Source organism: Grampus griseus (genome assembly GCF_964374135.1).
Source record: "Grampus griseus genome assembly, chromosome: 2".
Classification (NCBI taxonomy): Eukaryota; Metazoa; Chordata; class Mammalia; order Artiodactyla; family Delphinidae; genus Grampus; species Grampus griseus.
Window position 1 is genome coordinate 24704829 of NC_139018.1, and position 18313 is coordinate 24723141.

Sequence of the window (18313 nt, forward strand, 5' to 3'; positions counted from 1 at the left end):
CCCAGACCGATGGTACGTTGACAAGATGTATTTATGACGATGATAACTAATGCTTATTATTAATCTTTATGATAACTAATATTTATGTTAGATCCGAGCTCTAGCATAAGCCTTTTCTATACATTGTCTCAGTGTCCTCCCAAGTAGGTAATATTATTGTTCCCATTTTACTCATTAGGATATGAGGCTTCATGAGTTCATATAACTTAAGTGTCAAGCATTAACATCAGTGCTTTAATCTACCTGTTTTCTTCCTCAGCACCCTGAACTAGGTCTCCTGACATTTACCTCAGTGCTCTTTCTACTCCATAGTTCTGACATGCATTAGAATTACTCACACCTGGATATTTGGTGTTCCAGGCTCAACTGCCACATGGATCAATCAGTTTAAAACTGGGAATCTCACCTATAACAGTTTTGGCCAATGCATCGGTAAATGCCCATTATTGGTCACTTGGGGAAATGAGGGTGATTATGGCTGGCTCAGCAAACTCCATCTCCAAGGCCAGATTAATAGCCCCAGGCAAACGGTCTACTACAGATGGATCAATGGCAGCCACTTCATACTGAACGGGCAGCACATAAATAGGACAAAGTCCTCAGGCTTGCAATGAGAGAGCCACAAAATCCTTAGCTGAGTCAATGATTTCTAAATAAAATACAAGTAATTCTTACCAGAAAGAATTTCTTTCACCTACACGTTCACTGTCTGGAAAAAAAAGCCATTGATAGCCAAGCTCTGAGTGATAAGATGAATGACCTTAGCTATACAGTAGAGAAATAACCATGGTGACTGTCAACCTGCTCCAAATTTCAAAGCAAATAAGACTTTATAAGGTTCCCAGTAATCTTCCCATCCTATGCTGAGATCAGCTTTTCCTAGAGTTAAGCAGGCCATTATCAGAAGCATTGTTCACACACACTATATGGATACCTATTATAGTACTTAGGTAATACAAACTGGGAGTACTTTAACAAGACTAGTGTCTTTAAAACCACAGTTGTTTTAACATCTGTGTTATGCACTTCACCAGGAAGCAGTAATTTTTCTATTGAAACTAACCCATCCAAAAAACTATTCCCAATCAAACAGAAAATGTAGTTAAAAAGGATTCTTGAGTGAAGGCAATCCAAAAGCCTCTTTCAAAATTTAGAGACATTAAGGTTTTTAATTTTAGACTCAAAAGGGACTTTAGAATTATCTTGTCCAAAGTTTTTCAACTGGAAAACTAGTTTTAATTCTAGCTGTCTCATCCAAAATGTAAATTACAAAAAAGTCTTTCACGTCAAATAAATTTGGGTAACTTTGAAAACGACATTTTCTTTCCTAGAGATTCAAAATTTGTATTGTCCTAACAAAGACTCTGAGAAGTCCTAAGGTCAAAAAATCTGTTTAATTTTGTTTTAAATCTGTGTTTTAAGAATCTATTTTGCCCATACTTTTTTTCTTGAAATATTATTAGCACTTGTCAAAATTCTTTCTGAGGGCTTCCCTGGCGGCGCAGCGGTTGAGAGTCCACCTGCCGATGCAGGGGACACGGGTTCGTGCCCCGGTCCAGGAAGATCCCACATGCCGCGGAGCGGCTCGGCCCGTGAGCCATGGCCACTGAGCCTGCGTGTCTGGAGCCTGTGCTCCGCAATGGGAGAGGCCACAACAGTGAGAGGCCCATGTACCGCAAAAAAAAAAAAAAAAAAGAAAGAAAGAAAAAAAATCTTTCTGAAAATAGCAACCTGGATTAACACACTATATAATAGCAGATTCTGAAAGATGACAAAATTTCTCCCAAATCACACATACTTGTGTTTTTCCTTGGGGCTATTTTGAAACCAGGTAATTAGTTTTAAAGAAATATAACATTTTAAAACATCTCCAGTTCCTCTAGACTTAAACAATAAGCAAATGGTTAGAACTGATTGTGTTCCACAGTCCTCCCATCAACTGTGTAACATGCCAGTCACTATAGATATATTAGACCATGAAACTCACATTATTAAGTTCATGTTCAGAGACGTCACCAATAATTCAAGAATATGTTTTTTTCAATGCATATGTTAAGCCATTCAGTGATTCTTAACAGCAACTAGGAGCAACTGGCTATAGTAACATACTAAGTTCAGTTTAAATATTTCAAGAAAGTGGGTTGGGAGATTTTCCTACCTTTGTTGTTTGATACACATTTTATTTTGTTTAGGGAGAAGTGTAACACACACTCACACACACACACACACGCGCGCGCACACACACACACACACACACTAGTATTTGAGGTTTGATATTTATTTTTGGATAGTATCAAGCCAAAGTACTGACTCTCATTTCAATAATGGATCTGCCGGCATTTGCAAGAAACAGTCATTAGCTTATCTTTAAGTAAATATTTTGATTGTCAGACAGCTCGTTGCAAACAAGGTTCTTTTCCAAACACTCACTCCCGATGTATCCAAGCCCACTTGCACATCATTCATTCAATAACCTGTGTCTGGCTAAAATATAAAATCATCATAAGGAAGTCGAAGTACAGAAAAAAAGCATACTTTGCTGGCTTTTCATTTAAAAGGGCTCCAGAGCATGTGGGACCTGGTTCTCTTTCAGTTCTCTGGTCTTTGCTATGCCACATTACCATAAAGCTTAGGAAATGAGCTATTACACACCATCATCCCTCCTAACGGCTATCACAGAAAATCACACACACAAAACAGCATTAATTGTCAGAATTAGCAGCCATTTAAAAGGCAGCTGTTCTTTCACTTTTAAATGGGCTCCAAATTTCAGATCTTCTCCCTGTGTTGGCTGCTTGAACTACGGCTGTTACACACTTATACATACACAAGCACACACAATGGATCCTTAGCCAACTGAATTTTTTAAATGCGCTATATTCAAAGGACCCAAGAAAATATTGTTTACTCAGCGACATTTTCCACACCAGTGCTTGCCATCATTGTTCCAACTGGCTGGAAAGCTTCCAACCTGCACAGAAGCACTTGTCACAGCTCCAGGTGAAAGGAACTGTTTTCTGAGGTGTGGGGGGAGAAAAGAGCAGTATCTCTTTAAGAGTCAACAGTAAATTAACTTGCCCAAAAGAGTGAAATAATTAGCAGTTAGTAGCTTATTAAAAGGATGGCAAAGGCCAAGCTGCCATCTGGGATCTCCAGTTTCTTGTGATTGTTCTTATGTCAAGAGGTGCAAGTTGCATTAGCTTTCATGTCACCGTGCCTGCCCTTACTTTATATGTAAATTTTAATGAAAGATGTGTCACTGTTAAAATCATACGTCCATCACAAAGTGCTATTCGTCTGGCTTCTTACAAAGCATATGGTCTTTTCTACCCCTGCTGTTCTATTCACCACTAAATGCCTTCAAAAAAACGAGGAAAACCCAATGATATCAATTAGATATTCTCTTTGTGCAGAGGGAAAACTGAGTATCATCAAAAACCGGGCAAAGCTCCACCTCACCAGAGGGCAACATTTCTGCCTCTATTTACACACAGTGAAAACCACAATGCCTCATTGTCTTGCGAGGTTAATCTTTCTTAATGAAAATTAAAGCAATCTGGAGACTGCCTGCTGATTACTACATGGAATCACACAGTTTTAAAGGAAGTAGGGGGAATAAAATATATTTATTAAAAATAAGTGATAGAAAGTGGCAGGACAGAACCTTATGGGTTGATGGACACATTGAATATCTCAGTCTGGATGGTATTTAACATGGGTGTATATAGGTTAAAAAATATTTAAGCTGTACGCTTAAGAGTATGGATTTCATAGGCCTTACTTACACTGTGTATGCTGTCCTTCAATAAAGATACACAAATAAATAAATGAAAAATGTCTAACATTTTCACATACAAAGCAAGTTCTCTTTTCTGATTCTGAGAAGTTAAAAGGTGGGGAGTCAGCTAGCTGAACTGTTACCTGACAGTTTCCCTTTAAAATAAATAAAATCATTTTAAGACTCCATATATAATCATAAGTCGAAAGCAGAATTTATGTAAGGCTTTAGAAGGAGAGGTGGTTGTGACATTTGAAAACCATTTTCAAACTCTTCTGACTGTTAGCAAGATGTCAGAGGACAGGCCCATATTTCCTGGGTCCGCCCTGTGTACTTAGTACCTAGCAAGTGGCCTGGCCCGTTGTTGGCTCTCTGTCAATATTTGTTGAATGCTGAATAACCATTGCTTTTCAAGTGTTAGAGTACACAATCTGCTAAATTCAGATGTATATCACACTGGAATGAATTATTTTTAGTACTCTACAAATGAAAGCTACGTGTAATAACATACTCAATCAGTATAAACCTATTAATAAGTATTTGGACAAATTGTACCTATACCCAGATGTATATACACTGCCCCACACACCTGAAAAACACACCATGGCATAGACAAACCTAAGCACATAAGGAAATGCATTCTGCTTGAATTCTTTATAAATGTTTCATAAAGATAATACAATTTAATAAAACATCCTGTAGATGTTATCAAAGTTGAAAATTGTATGTCCTTTAAGATTAACCAACTTGCCTTGGTAAGCAAAAGTCTATACACGTACGTAGGTCACCACTCACCATGGAGGAGAAAGTGTTTTATGATATATGCACACAGAAACGAAATCTGTGTGTAAATACGAAATCCAAATAGATAATTGAGAAGGAGGAAACAGACATATTGGTTAGAAATCTGAGAAATATTTTCCTTTATATATAATGCCAGTTGGAACTTAATTGAAACATCCCATTGATCCATTGTTCATTTTACTAATAAATCTGTTCACATTTACACATTTTAAAAAATGCTCCAAGAAACACCTGCTTTTAAAAAATTTCTTCAGTGTCCAATGAATATTCCTAAACAGGGAAGGAGAAAAAACATTTTTCGTATTTTAAAGCACCATTTTAGATATCACTGTCAAAAACACAGAGTTGCTAAAATCAAGCAATTTACTTCTTGTATTTAAAATAGACCTATTTTCCCCCTGCAGACTTTCAAAACGTTAGAAGAAAATAATAAAACATGGAAAATAGGCTTCTTTTAAAAACAAAATGATGTTATTCATTGTCAAGAGGACAAATCAGTGGTGGATGAGAAACAGATGAGGCAAGAGATGGAAATATAATATTGCCCTTATTTTATTATAACTAGATATTTATAGAGCACAGATGAGTTTATTTTCATAATTAGTAGCTGGCATTGCATTTACTAATTTGCATAAACAGTTGGCTATCAAAGCAGTAACTTATTTTCAGGGCTCTTGTGTCCTAGCAGGGACAAGAGAGGCCTCAACTCCTGAAATGAGCTTTTTTAATGTTATTACCAGCAAAATATAATCTACATGAAATCGTGTTCAAGTTCATGTAGCTTAATTATCTCTTTCCAGTTTGGCCAGTGTTGACTAGTTCATCATTAAAAGGCCAATGATCAAATCTACAGGGGAAAAATACATATAAATTGGAAGCGGTCTCTCAAATCTGGATGGATTAAAGTAAACTTAGGGTCAACACTATCTAGTCTAGTAGATAAAAAGTTTTGTAGAGCAAAAGAAAAAAGGAATTAAATGGCCCCTAGCCACCCTTACTATTTACAGATTGTGCTGGTTCTTGGCAATTGTTGAAGGTGTCAGTGACCTCTCTTCTTGGTCATTCTGGGCATTCTCCATACCCTCTCCACCCATGCCCACTCCCCTCTACAAAACTAACTTCAACCAACACATGGATCAGGCTCCCTGGCAGTAGTGCTAAGGGTAGGAAATATTCCTGGTGCCCTGACCACTGCTGTGGGCAAAGCGAAAATTAATCAAGCATGCTGCCTACTATTGACATTCAGCAAGAAACCTTGGAGGAATATTTTACTCCTCTTTTCTCGTCAAGCCAAAGGCCAAAAGCTTGTGGTTCATGGGCCAAATCATTTGGCTCATGTGAGTGTATGTGTGTATGTATACATATATAGAGAGAGAGAAAGAAAGAGGCCATGAGCTGACATTTTTATAAAATCTACTCTGGCTTATCTTGAGGCTCTGGTGACCCTGGGCATGCATTCTTGCGTGGCAGCAATCAGCTGGAGCAAAGTAGAGGCGGCTGCCCTTGACGGGATTTGTGCTTTCCAGTTTGCCACAATCCGTACCACTCCCTACTGTTGATCTTACACTAGGACTTTTCTTACTACAAGATCTGCTCCTTGATAATACTTGTCAAGCCCCTGTAGGCATTTGAGTCTGCAACACCTATTCCAAGTTCATTTTAATGGAAAGTATTTGGTAATCTAACCCAGGACTGTCAATCCCCAAACTGACAAGAAAAGGGGGATGGAGGCCAAAACACACTTTAAACACTTAAACAAAGGCAGTCAAAATCAAGTCAAAAAAGCTGACCAAGACTGATTGCTGAAGAACTCCTTTGGTCAGCTACTTCTGGTTAAAGTCATGTTTGCTCTTGGTCCAGTGCAGCCCAGTGACCTCCTGAATGTGGCGATGAATCGTTATAGCCTAAACATCCTGCTCAGTTTTGTAGATTTAACTTCACAATTCTTTCCACTACACGTTTGCTGTTTCATCACTCAGCTTTAAAAGAATGACCAAATCTGAGGCATTCTTTTCTCTGCCAAGCTCCTAAGAATATATCCAAAGACTTTCTCACCTTTATTCTGATGTAATCTATGACCATCTCCCTCTGTCACTTGCACACAGAGCCAAGAGAAGGCCTGAGTGAGGAGGGAACTGGAGCCAGAACATCTGGCCCCACTCCATGACCCACTGGGGCTCCTTTGCTCAGTTGGTTGGGGTAGTGAGGGTAGTGATAAAGGGCATAGGTTGGTGTACAACTCTGGACAAAGTACTGAGCTACATGCAGTATGGGTGCAAGGTTCTTCAGGGACTGGGGTGATTGAAACACATGAATAAGTCTGATTCAGGGCAGTTTGGCCTAGGTACTTTATAACAGAAACACAAAGTCTGGCGCACCTAGGAAGCTTGAGCCTTAAAGGGTGATAAGGGGGAGAAGAGTGTTCCAAGGACATTCAAGAAAGAGGATAAGAGCTTGAGGAAAAGCCTGAGGCAGGAAACCATAGTGTGGATTCAGGCAGAGAGAGCTGTTGACTTTAGGTCGAGACAAGGGGCCTGGTGGGGGTGATAGTGCAGAGAACGCTAAGTTATTGTAGAAAAAGTGGAGAAGGCGTGTTGACAATTATACAAGAACCCTTCAAAAGCTTTTGAGCAGATTGGCTGGCTACATGATCCGATTTAATTTTAATTTTGCTTTATTTTCCCTTTTAGGAAGATGACTGACAGCAGGATAAGAAGGATTAGGGGTTTTGAGTCCCTTCTTGGTATAACCTCCTATGCTTGACCCATCTGGGCATTAAAAAATGAATACGTTTGTCTTCAACATACTTGCAATCTAGTACTGGGGAGTAGCCCAATTCCCAAATAAGTTTAATATAGGACAGTAGAGGGGGACATGGAAGGAAAGCGCATATCTGAATGCAGCATGCAGAGCACTCACATCATCAACTAGGAAATAAAATCTACGTATGATTTCAGTGGGCAGAAACAAGAGGAGGAGGAACTGTCAATAGGGGAGGAAAACAGAATAAGTAAAACTAGGAGACGAGGAAAGGTACAGTGATATGGTATCATATTTGGCATCAATTCTGCATCAAAGATTAACAGGGAGGAAGGTTAAAGGGAAAAAGGCCATATTAGGGATGGCTTTGAAAGTGAGATAGCTAATCCTGCACTCCATATGGGGGACAGCAGAGCTTAAGCAGTTCTCAGTTACTGGACAGACTGGAAGACAACAGAGATTAATTAGGCTAGGGCACTAATCTAATAGGGGCTGACTGGGAACTGAACCAGAGTGTCAAATAGAGATGCAAGAGACATTCCAAAAAAGAATCCCAACAACCTCTCTTAACATCACCTGGGAATAGGAAAGTTCAAGAAGGAAAAAGAAAGCAATTGCTGAGTTCAAGCCCAGGTGATAAGGAAGACGGGAGAACCATTAACAAAAATAAGGAAGCTGGTTTGTGGCCAGATGGTGCGAAGGTTGACTTTAAATACTGAAGTGACAGTACAGTTATATGGACATGTGTTATGGAGAATGCAAAGTGGCAGGTTGGAACTTGAGCCAGGTCAGTGCCAGGGAGGTAGTTGGGAGGCATATCCATGGATGTCATCCTTGGACCCAAGACAGGCAGTATAGAGTAGTGGTTAGGTGCTCAGATTCTGAGTTTCATTTTTACTTAGTAGCCGTCTGACTTAAGTTATTTAACTCTCTGAGCCTTGATCTACCTGTCCGTAGAGCAAGGATAACACTACCATCTACCTCAAGACAGTTGTGATGATTGAGTGTGATAAGGCATATAAAGCCCATGGCACAATGGCTGCCACATAGGAAATGATCGATCAGTGTTAGTAGCAGTGACCGGAGAAAGAAAATAAGATACCCATGTGCAAAATCTAAAAACACGAAAGACCTCTATCTTATGGGATGTTTTAGGGGATTAGGGAATGAAAAGGAGAGAGGTTCAGGGGTTGGAGTGGGGGGCAGGGGAGACTGACCGTAATGTGTTCTCGTAGAAGCCAGTGGGAGAAGGGACAAGTGACACAGTGCCACATGCTTCAGAAAGGTTGTGTCCTGGGCAAAGACTGGTGACTTTGCCTATGAAGAGATCACTAGAAGCCTCTGGTTGAATACTCTAAGTAGAGAAGTGGAGGGGGCAGCCAGATGTACCCTTTCAATCATTATTCCTCTTCCTCGTCCCGCTTTCCCACCTCCTTTCTAAAGGTATCAAGCTCATAACAGGGTAAGAGCTCCCCGTGACAGATTTCTGAGAATGAACCCCGCCCCTGTGATTAGCATAAAAGGAATAGGCAATCAATTAACCCCAAAGTGACAGGACTGAACTACTTCAAGGTAACCATACATAACTTTTTAAAAATCAAGAAAGGCATGAAATTCAAATGAGAGATGGCCAGTTCACAGACTAGTCATCAAATCAACATTTTCAATATCTTGCCAGCCCCATCTTTCTTCAACATCTTCATGCCAGAATTCACATTTCCTATTTCTGTTATTTGCCAATCTTTACAGGAAACAGAGGCACATGGCTTCACAGAGATAGGGACTGGAGTGTTAGGAAGGAAAAGGGGAGAACCAAATGCAAATACATGTTTATAATTTATTAATTAACCTCTCCCTTCAGTCCTGAACAGCTAATCCAATTTGAGCTGGTGAGGCAGGTCCTCCAGGCTCAGGTCGCTGACAGCTTTGATTAGGGATGGATGAGTGAGCTGTGGTACCCAAAGGTGTGAAGCACTGAAAGGCATGTCGGAACATCAGAGCAAGCGCATCTGCTCAGCGCCTCTCCTTTTCCCAGGCTGCCCAGCAAAAGGTGGACTTGGTAAGTTAAAATCCAGTGTTGTCTCTTTCTCCACTTTTTCCTTATGATGTAATGCACTGTCATTCCTATGTTCTTCCACACCTCCAGTCCCACCATTCTCAGCTCATCACCCCCAATCAGAAGACTTCCACTCCCCAAAATACAGAATATGTAACACAGAAGATAAAAGAGCAATAAATATCCCCCCAAATTTCACATTAAATAAAATTTCAAGCTATTCTCCAATCCTCTCCCCTTTCTCATCTATCATCCTTCCCTCCCTGAATCCAGTTATTCCCAAGTGATGACACATTGGCACTTCATTTCACATCTTTCCTGTCCCTTCAGTACATTTACTGGAGGGGATCTTAGAATACCCTGAGTTAAGTAAAATATATCTTCCCAACACTGCACAACCACTTTCAGAACCCCCCATTCCTGCTAGAAGCAGCACACCATAATGGGTAAGGCTCATCCTGGATTTCGAGGGAGGCAGGCCAACTCAGAATGATCCCCAACCACCGAGTATGAAGTACATTGAAGGAAAGTGGTAGCATTGGCTTTTTATTTTCTTTTAGTTTTTGTTAAAAACACTGTTAAAATCTGGACTATATTCATCAGAATCAACAATTCCCCTTGTATACATGAATATTTCAGAAGGCAGATTGATAGTTATAATGATAAAAATAAAATGATCTCTACCTTTACTTCTACCTACAGAAAGGAACGTCCAGTTATGTAGAGGAAGCATGGTGTCCACCATGGAGGCGGCAAGAGAGAGAGAGAGAGCAGGGAGAGTAAAACATCAGCACACTGCAGACACACAAAGAAATGTAACACACATAACAAAACCCACAATAGTAATGGCAACAGCAGTACAATCTTGAGAAGGCAGCACAAAACAAATGCACAATGTTTTGCTTAAACAGTGTGACCAGCAAGGCTGCTTCCATCAGCTTCACGTTTAAGCTTTTTCCCATTAGTTTCTTCTCAGTCCCATCCTTAGAAACATGACCAAATCTGCATGCAAAAGCACTGCATAGCCACATGTATGTGAAATTGCACACACTTAACCAAGGTAAAATCGTTTAGGGAAAGTTTCAGAGAATCTAAGTTCTCCTGTATTTTCTCAACATTAATATGAGTCATGAGGATCAAGAGTATGACATACATGTATAGGTGGTACACACACAACATACGTCAGTATTTCCACACATATTTATGGGCATCAAAAACAAATTCTGGAGATTCAGCAAGAACCAGACAGAAATCTCTTTCTTTCATGTTGAAGGAATAAGGAAAAGGAAAGGAGTATTGGCTTTTTAGGTAATCATCACAAGGGCAAACGGTGGGAAATGGAAAAGAATGAGAGGAGGAGGAATGGGGTCAAAGGACCTTCTTAGAAACAAATTAAACAGCAAATTGCACCTTCAAATCTTAGTGACACTGACCACCCAGAAGAATTCTGCATCCTTTTTTGAAAACCTCTCTCAAGAGGGATTCACAATATCCGTGTCTGTCATTATTTCATTGCCTAAAGACTGTTTTTCTAGAAGATTCCTGACTTACCCCCCAGAGCATGTGTACATAGTATGTCTGAATTCTCTACTCATGTACACTTCAATGTTGAGTGCTCATCAGTGGGTCTGAAATAAACTGAATCAAGATTAAAGAAGTCCCCACCAGCCTATCTCATCTACCTAGACTCTATGCTATGACATCACCCATATGATACACTCAGACTTCCAAGCCATTGTAAAAGCTAGAACTCCAAAAGGGCAGCTGAGAGCATAAGATGAGAGAATGTAGAAGGGCATCTTGTCATCAGGACTCTGAGGGCCTGCTTTTTCTGGTGGAACTTATTATCGAGGTCGGGCCACCAAATTCCAGCAATTCATAGAGCTTGGGTCTTACCACTCTGTGGAGATATGCATAACTCTCTCAAACTACCTGGATACTAAGTCAACATAAAGAGCACCCCCTACTCATATTCACTTCATAGTAACCTGCTGTAGGGGGATAACTTCTCTCACTCACCTACAAGAATAGAGAGACTTCATCCCAACCTCTTCCAGAGCGCCATCTAACACTGGAAAACTCACCTGACCCCCTCCGTCCAGCTCTGTTCTTTGACATCTGCTCCTATACCAGACCATGTGTTCATTGAAATGTCCAGAGTCCACATCATGGATCTTGCCTCAGGTCTGGAGGATACAATTCTGTTGGTAAAGTGTGCTTCCTCCTTGTCCTGCCTTATCAAGTCAGGTTGCCCTCAATTGCCCACCTCCGCAGCTACCTGGACACCATAAGCAAACTTCCCTCAGACCTGGGTTGTTCCTTGATCTGATCATATACTCCCCTTTATGGCAACACTGTCTGACGGATCCAGTGTAAGGAAATGGGTGTGTGTGTGTGGGGGGTGTCCTTCCGTGCTGCCCCACCCTACTCAAAAATCAAGAAAAAACAGCAGAACGTGGAAATACCTCTCCTTTCCCTTTTCTTTGGTCCTCCAAAAAAAGGCACTGAATCCCATGTGTATTTTGAAAAAGACAAGAGAAATTAAAGTACAGTCTTTTGGTGTCAGGGCGTGGCAGGTAGACCCATCTGGCAATCATTCCAAAGAGCAGAAGAAACACAATAGCAGCAATTGAACGGTGAAGAAAAAGACAGTTTTAAGTAGGCTCAGTTCTTGAATCCTGATTTAGGCTGATAATATGGAAAATTTTTATTTAGGAGAAAAAGGCTTCATTCACAGCCCACCCTGTGCTTAGCTGAGCTGAATTTCCTGCACAGTTCATTTCCTGCATAATTGAATATTTTAGGTTGCAGATGCTGAATTTACAGATCTTTATATGCAGTTTTCTTCAGGGTGTATAATGAGTTAGAATCCTGCCATGAGGACATTAGCATGTTCTTTCGGTGGTTTTTGCTTTTATACAAAACTGAAAACAGTCAAACCCCCAAGGGTTCCCTTTGACCATTCGGGGCTCTGGGGCTAAAAGTCATTACAATGGGCAGTGGGATGGAGGGGAAGACAATAAGCAAACCTTTACTCAGAGTGAAATTCAGAGAAGCCCAGCTCCTCTCCCCCAACCTGGGGCCCCAGCATGGGGCTTAGGGAAGAAGTTAACCGCTCTGTTGCTCTGAAATTAGCTTCATTCACCCCCATTATCGACACCGTCATGGCTTGTTTCATGCTTCTCTCTTGGAGGCAGCCCGGCAGAGCCAGTGCCCAGGATGACAAATGATGGTGCATAATGGAGAAGCCAAGGGGGTGATGGGGGCAGGAAACCACGATGCATTGGGAAAGGTGCCCCCCACCACAGGATGGCCCTGCTGCCAGCCTGGCCCATGGTAGGAGAGACAGGCAGCAAATGGCCTGCCAGGGATGATGAGGCTCTGAGCGACCAGCCAGAGGCACGAAGGCAAGCAATTCAGGCAGCTGCAGCACCACGAGCACAGAGCACCTACCTTGTTCACTCATCATGAGGTGGGAGAGGCCTTGAGGAAGGAAGAGAGGGGAGAAGAGGAGTCGGGGTGGGGGGGTGGGGAGGAGGGGAAGGATAAAAGAAAGAAGACAAAGTTAGAATCCCAAATGCCAGACAATCTTCTCTTAATTCTTGAGTGGAAGGAGTGGCAGGGGCATCCACACATACTGAGGAGCATGCAACGAGCACTGAAATGCAGGGCAGAACGTCCCGGGCCCTCCAGTTCAAGGTCAGTCTTTTGTTTGCTGAACCTCTCGGCCACATCACGAGAACTTTCCTTTCACCATTGTTTCTATGCAACAGGTAGGATCTGAGATAAATCTATGAAAGATTAGGTCCCCTAGGAAAGAGACTCCAGGCGCTGGGCAAAGTAGGTTTCTTTCTTTCTTTTAAATTGTTTTTAATAATAATACACTGTCACTGTAGAAACTTTGGAAAATTCAGAAAAGAAAAAAAATCAGCTGTAATCCCACATCCAGAGATTACCATCCAACTTTTCTTTCCCCCTAGATACAGTAGTCGCTTCTACAAAAGTTGGACCACACTGAACACACAAAATGAGTTCCTGCGGGACTTCCCTGGTGGTCCAGTGAGTAAGGCTCCACGCTCCCAACGCGGGGGGCCCAGGTTCAATCCCTGGTTGGGGAACTAGATCCCACATGCATGCCACAACTAAGAGTTCGCATGCTGCAACTAATTAGTCCACATGCTGCAACTAGAGATCCCGTATACGGCAACTAATACCCAGCACAGCCTAAATAAATAAATAAATAAATGATAAATAAATATTTAAAAAAAAAATGAGTTCCTGCGTTCAAGAGTTAGACAACCTGAAACTACCTCCATATGATCCTTGCCTTCACCCAGTGACAACCACACCCCTTACCTCTGTCCATCCTCCACCGCCAACTTTTCCTATAAAGTCCCTCATCTTTGATTACAGAGGCCTAGCCAAGCACTGAATGGATTAAAGAAGGTACACGGAGGCCCAATAAACAAGTAGCAGAACCTCTCACTATGTTCTTGTGGAAGTCACGCAGGGCTCTTAAGAGCTCATTACTTCAAGGGAAGCATAAGTCCTGATACATCTATTAAAAGAAAAGATTTCCAACCAGTAGCCAACCGTGATGGCTCTTTGCTCTTCCGTTGCTTTTATTACTACCAGAGTTACTTGGAGATCACCCCAGAGTGACCTCAACTTTACACAGAGTAAAATTCAGGGATATAGGAGATTAATAAAGGAGAAAAATCTCTAAAGCATGGAAATCTGTAAATGTTTTTGGAGATAACTAGAGATTTAGAGAAGTAATCGAAGACAAAATATGGGTCAAGCAACTGACTTTTTAAAGCTCAATGATATATTAAATACATAGATACATGTGCCATACATGTCAGTCATTTTTTCTAAACAAATTTCATTAAACTATTATCGTATTTTAAATGTACATTTCTGGCGTTCATCTCTCAAGGCCTAGGATATTAATACTCATGGAGGAAGGGAATCATGCCAAAGCAAGTCATTCTCATAATCTGTTTTATTTAAAAAATTAAGTTTTGGTATTTCAGGGGTATTTGGAGGGGATAAGAAGAAGAAAGAACAAAGGCGCTAGATTTGACTAAGAGAAACCTGAGCAGAAGTAACTATTCATAAAATGCCTGGTATTTCTGGACCAAGCCATAGCCTTCAGCATCCGGACCTAGCACGCTAAGAGGGAGGGCCTGGGGCAGGTCGGTGGCGTAGGTGACGGGGGAACGGGTACAGAATAGGTGCGTGAATTCACAGGAGGGTTGTCAGCATCAAGAAATGAGAATAAGGAAGATCCAAAGAGATCCCTAAGAGCAAAATGGAGGTTAAAAATAAAAGGCCAACAGTACTATATTGTGTACTTGAAACGTAAATGCTCAGAGTAGACCTTAAATGTCTTCACCGTAAGAAGGAAATGGTAACTATGTGATGACATGAAGGTGTGTCATAAGAGTGTATCTAATCAACACATTATCTACTTCAAATTTACACAATGCTCTATGTCATTTTTTAAATGAAAGGACAAACATTTTTATACCTGCAATTAAAGATGTTTGGCAGCTGGGAGGTGTGAGTAGAAGAGAGGCAGAAGAGTAAACAAAAATTTGCCAAATGAAGAGGAAACGGGACACTTGGTATTCAGAGGGTGTTCAAAGCCCTGGAGAAGCCCCTACAGTTGGGCCCATTTATGTATTACCTGTGTTTCTTTGAAGCTGTGTTTCCCAAAACACATTTCACTGACCACCTGCATCAGCCGCCTGGGGATACTTATGAACAGTGAAGAGCCTGGGCCCCACCCAAGTCCTAATGAATTAGAATCTTGGGGAGGAGATGGGGAAAGATCTGAATTTTAAATAAGTCGCACGAGTGATTCTTGTGCTCACTAGAACTCGAGAGCTACCCCTTCAGAGTGACATATAAATCAAATTTTGGTAAATTAAATTGTATGATAAATGCACTAAGAGGAATTGGATATACAATGGAACCCTGCAGTGGAAACTTCTGTAAAAGGAAGAATCCTTTTAAAATGCAAATATCCACCACCTGTGTTTTAAAATTTACATATGTACTTGTCAGGTTTTATTAAGCTACATATGTAGTTGCAGTATTGTGACTCAAATAAAATGTACATATTCTTCAACTTACAGAAAATCTGAAAGAGAAATATCAGGACAGGAATGCAAATCTGAGATCCTGGTGTCAAAACTTCGGTTTTGTAGGCAACAAAGCAAAACAGACATAAACAAGTATAACAGGAAATAACATGAGAGAGGGGAGAAACTGTGTAAACGTAATATGGTTTGAGTTTTATTCTGCTTTTTGAGGAGGGAATGTTTGCACTTTCATGAGCTTTGACATTAGTATCTTCTCTTATACAAACCTACCCCCTAAGCTTGCAGAGTTAAGAACTGGAAACCAGGAATTCCAGAGGGTCTAGGTCTATTCCGAAATTCTGTTTCTCTCCCCTTCCACCCCCAAACCCTCCTACTTGCTGCAAAAAGACCTCAGATCCCCCCAAAAGTGAATGGAAGAAACAAGAATCAAGCAAACAAATGATTCAAGTACCTACTATATGTAAAGGCTGCATAAGGTGGTGGGATGCAAACAAGTATGGTACATAGTTGTCAACCTCGAAGAGTCTAGAGTCTAGTTGGGAAGGTGTGTGTGTGTGTTTATATTTACACAAACATACATATGATACATATATAGTGGTACCTGACAGTGAAGGCTAGGGGTTAAGATCAAGGACTTCAGAGCCAGATTTGAATCCCACCTTTGTTACTTTCTAGTTTGTGACCCTAGGAACGTTGCTAAACATCTCGATGCCTTGACTTCCCATCTGTAAAATTTGGATAATTATCATGCCAAATTCATAGGTTGTTTTGAGGATTAAACAAATGAATATATGTAAAGCAGTGCCTGTACATGGTAAGGACTATATAAGGGTTATTGTTTTTTTGTTTATGCTATAAAAATATACCGATGTGTGAGGCAACACGAAGCATAGTGCCTGACACACGGTAGGTGCTCCGTATGTATTTGGTGAGTGAATGAGGAATGAATGATGGGTAACTGGTAAGCGTCAAATGATTAATTCAGACAATAAGGACGGTAGGACAGTGAGGAGGGCCCTGGGTGTGCAGCAGAGGTTTCTGGAGGAAAGTGGGATTTACAATATGCCTTGGAAGACGGTTTAGGATGAAGAGCGACGGAGGACGTGCCAGGTTAACACCACTACCTCCCAAGACCACCAATTGCATTTATAAGGACTTTCACGTCAACTTTCTGGAACACCCAGGACACTGCCAGGCACGTGGTAGGTATGTAATGCGAGCTGTACGAATAACAATGAACACATACAAACGGTTCATCTGAGGAAGAAGTGAAAGGTGATCTTAAGAATCAAAGTATGGAACCGTTGTATGAAGGCCTTGAGTTCCCAGGCTAAAGAAAAAGGACTTGATCTTGCAGCTGATGGGAGACATTGAGGGCTTGTGGGCAGGAGAATAACCCAGGGAAAATGATGTTGAGGAAGATTGCTTTGGCAATGGTGTGGACAGGACGGAGTAGAGGGAAAAGAGAGGCAGAAAGATCTGTCATAGGCAGAGGGCCTAAATTAGTATCGTGGCAGCAGGAAGGAAAAGGGGAAAAGAGGATGCAACAGGCTTTGGGTGACCGATGAGATGCTTCAGGGGAAGAACGGATGGGAGACTGAGTGAAGCATTGTCAGAAATAGGAAGGTGGGATGGAGTTGGGAGATGGATTTGGAATGAGGGCGATAATGAGTTCTGTTTTAGGCATGATAAGTTGAAGAAACAGAAGAATCGCTCAAGCAGAATGTCTAAGGTGCATTTAACAGTATGGGACTAAGGTCTGCAAGAAAGTCAGGACAAATATGAAAGTGTATCACCTCCACTTCATGAAAGAGAGGGTCTGTGCCCATGTAAGTGAATGAATCCTCAAAGAAAAAGGGGCCAGAGCACTGAGTCTTAACCTGGGAGGGATGGGGGATATTAAGATATCCTGGAGGTTCTTTTTTTTACATGCATATTCAACAGTAAAGTAAAATTTTACATTCAAAAAGAAAAAGGAACTATATGGCTTTCCAATATAGATACAGAAAAATAATGCTCAAAAAAAAATCTTAACTGAGAAGGATATAATTAGCAAGGAAGGAAAAGCGATCTATGCTGGCTGTGTGTTATGTATGTGGTTGATGAGGAAAGCGGGGCGGGGGGAGGGGAATGAAGATCACCCTTCTTGTCAATTTCAGAAACAGAGGGTCAGCAGTAGCCCCGCAGACCACACAGCCAGCCTTGGGACTAGCACCTGGCTGGGTTTGCAGTTTGGCATTTAATCTGAACCTGATGTTCAGGGCTGCTAAAAGACAAGATATGGGCTGGAACAGGGGGCTCAGGGAAGCAAAGGGGACCACATCTTTCCAAAACAATCCCACCATCAGCTCTGAATTTGAATAGATCTTCAATGAAGATTCAAAAGCCAGCTCCATAAAAGTTCACCTAATGGAGGGTAGGGAACAGGAAGTGAGCTCGGAAGAGCCTTTGATGGTCAGGATATTGAGAATTTTCAATACAGAATTCTTATGGAACTACAATGCCTTTTTAAAAATAATTATAAAAATTAGAAAGCAACTGAAATGTTTCCTATGTAGATGTCACACACTGTCAAAGTGCTACCCTAGCTGGATCCAGGGACCATTCTGGATCCCACGAAGATGTCTGAGGTTTTTTACCCTTCTCTTCACTCTTTCTAGTGCTATGTCCCACCCTTCTTGTGCCTATCTATCTGTGGTGCACAGGTTCTCAGGGTACATACAAGAACAAGAAGAGAAAAAGATCATCAGTAGGTAAGACATGCAAAGTTGAAACTGCTTTAGAACAGACTGCAAATCATATGTA

The 18313-nt window shown here is 41.2% G+C and overlaps 1 protein-coding gene across 8 annotated transcripts in view; it reads right to left on the bottom strand.

Annotated features, from left to right (window-relative positions):
* Window positions 1-18313, bottom strand: part of NRXN3 (neurexin 3) — a gene marked incomplete at both ends in the record, with an annotated part of 1628308 nt that overhangs the window by 1561776 nt on the left and 48219 nt on the right. For 7 of the 8 annotated variants that reach the window (XM_082647291.1, XM_082647290.1, XM_082647293.1 and 4 more), the window contains one exon: window positions 12852-12881. In XM_082647291.1, the coding sequence (XP_082503417.1) occupies window positions 12852-12881 (30 nt within the window). Of the gene's footprint in view, window positions 1-12847; window positions 12882-18313 lie in introns of all 8 variants that reach the window. The other variant, XM_082647294.1, reaches the window with a different exon arrangement.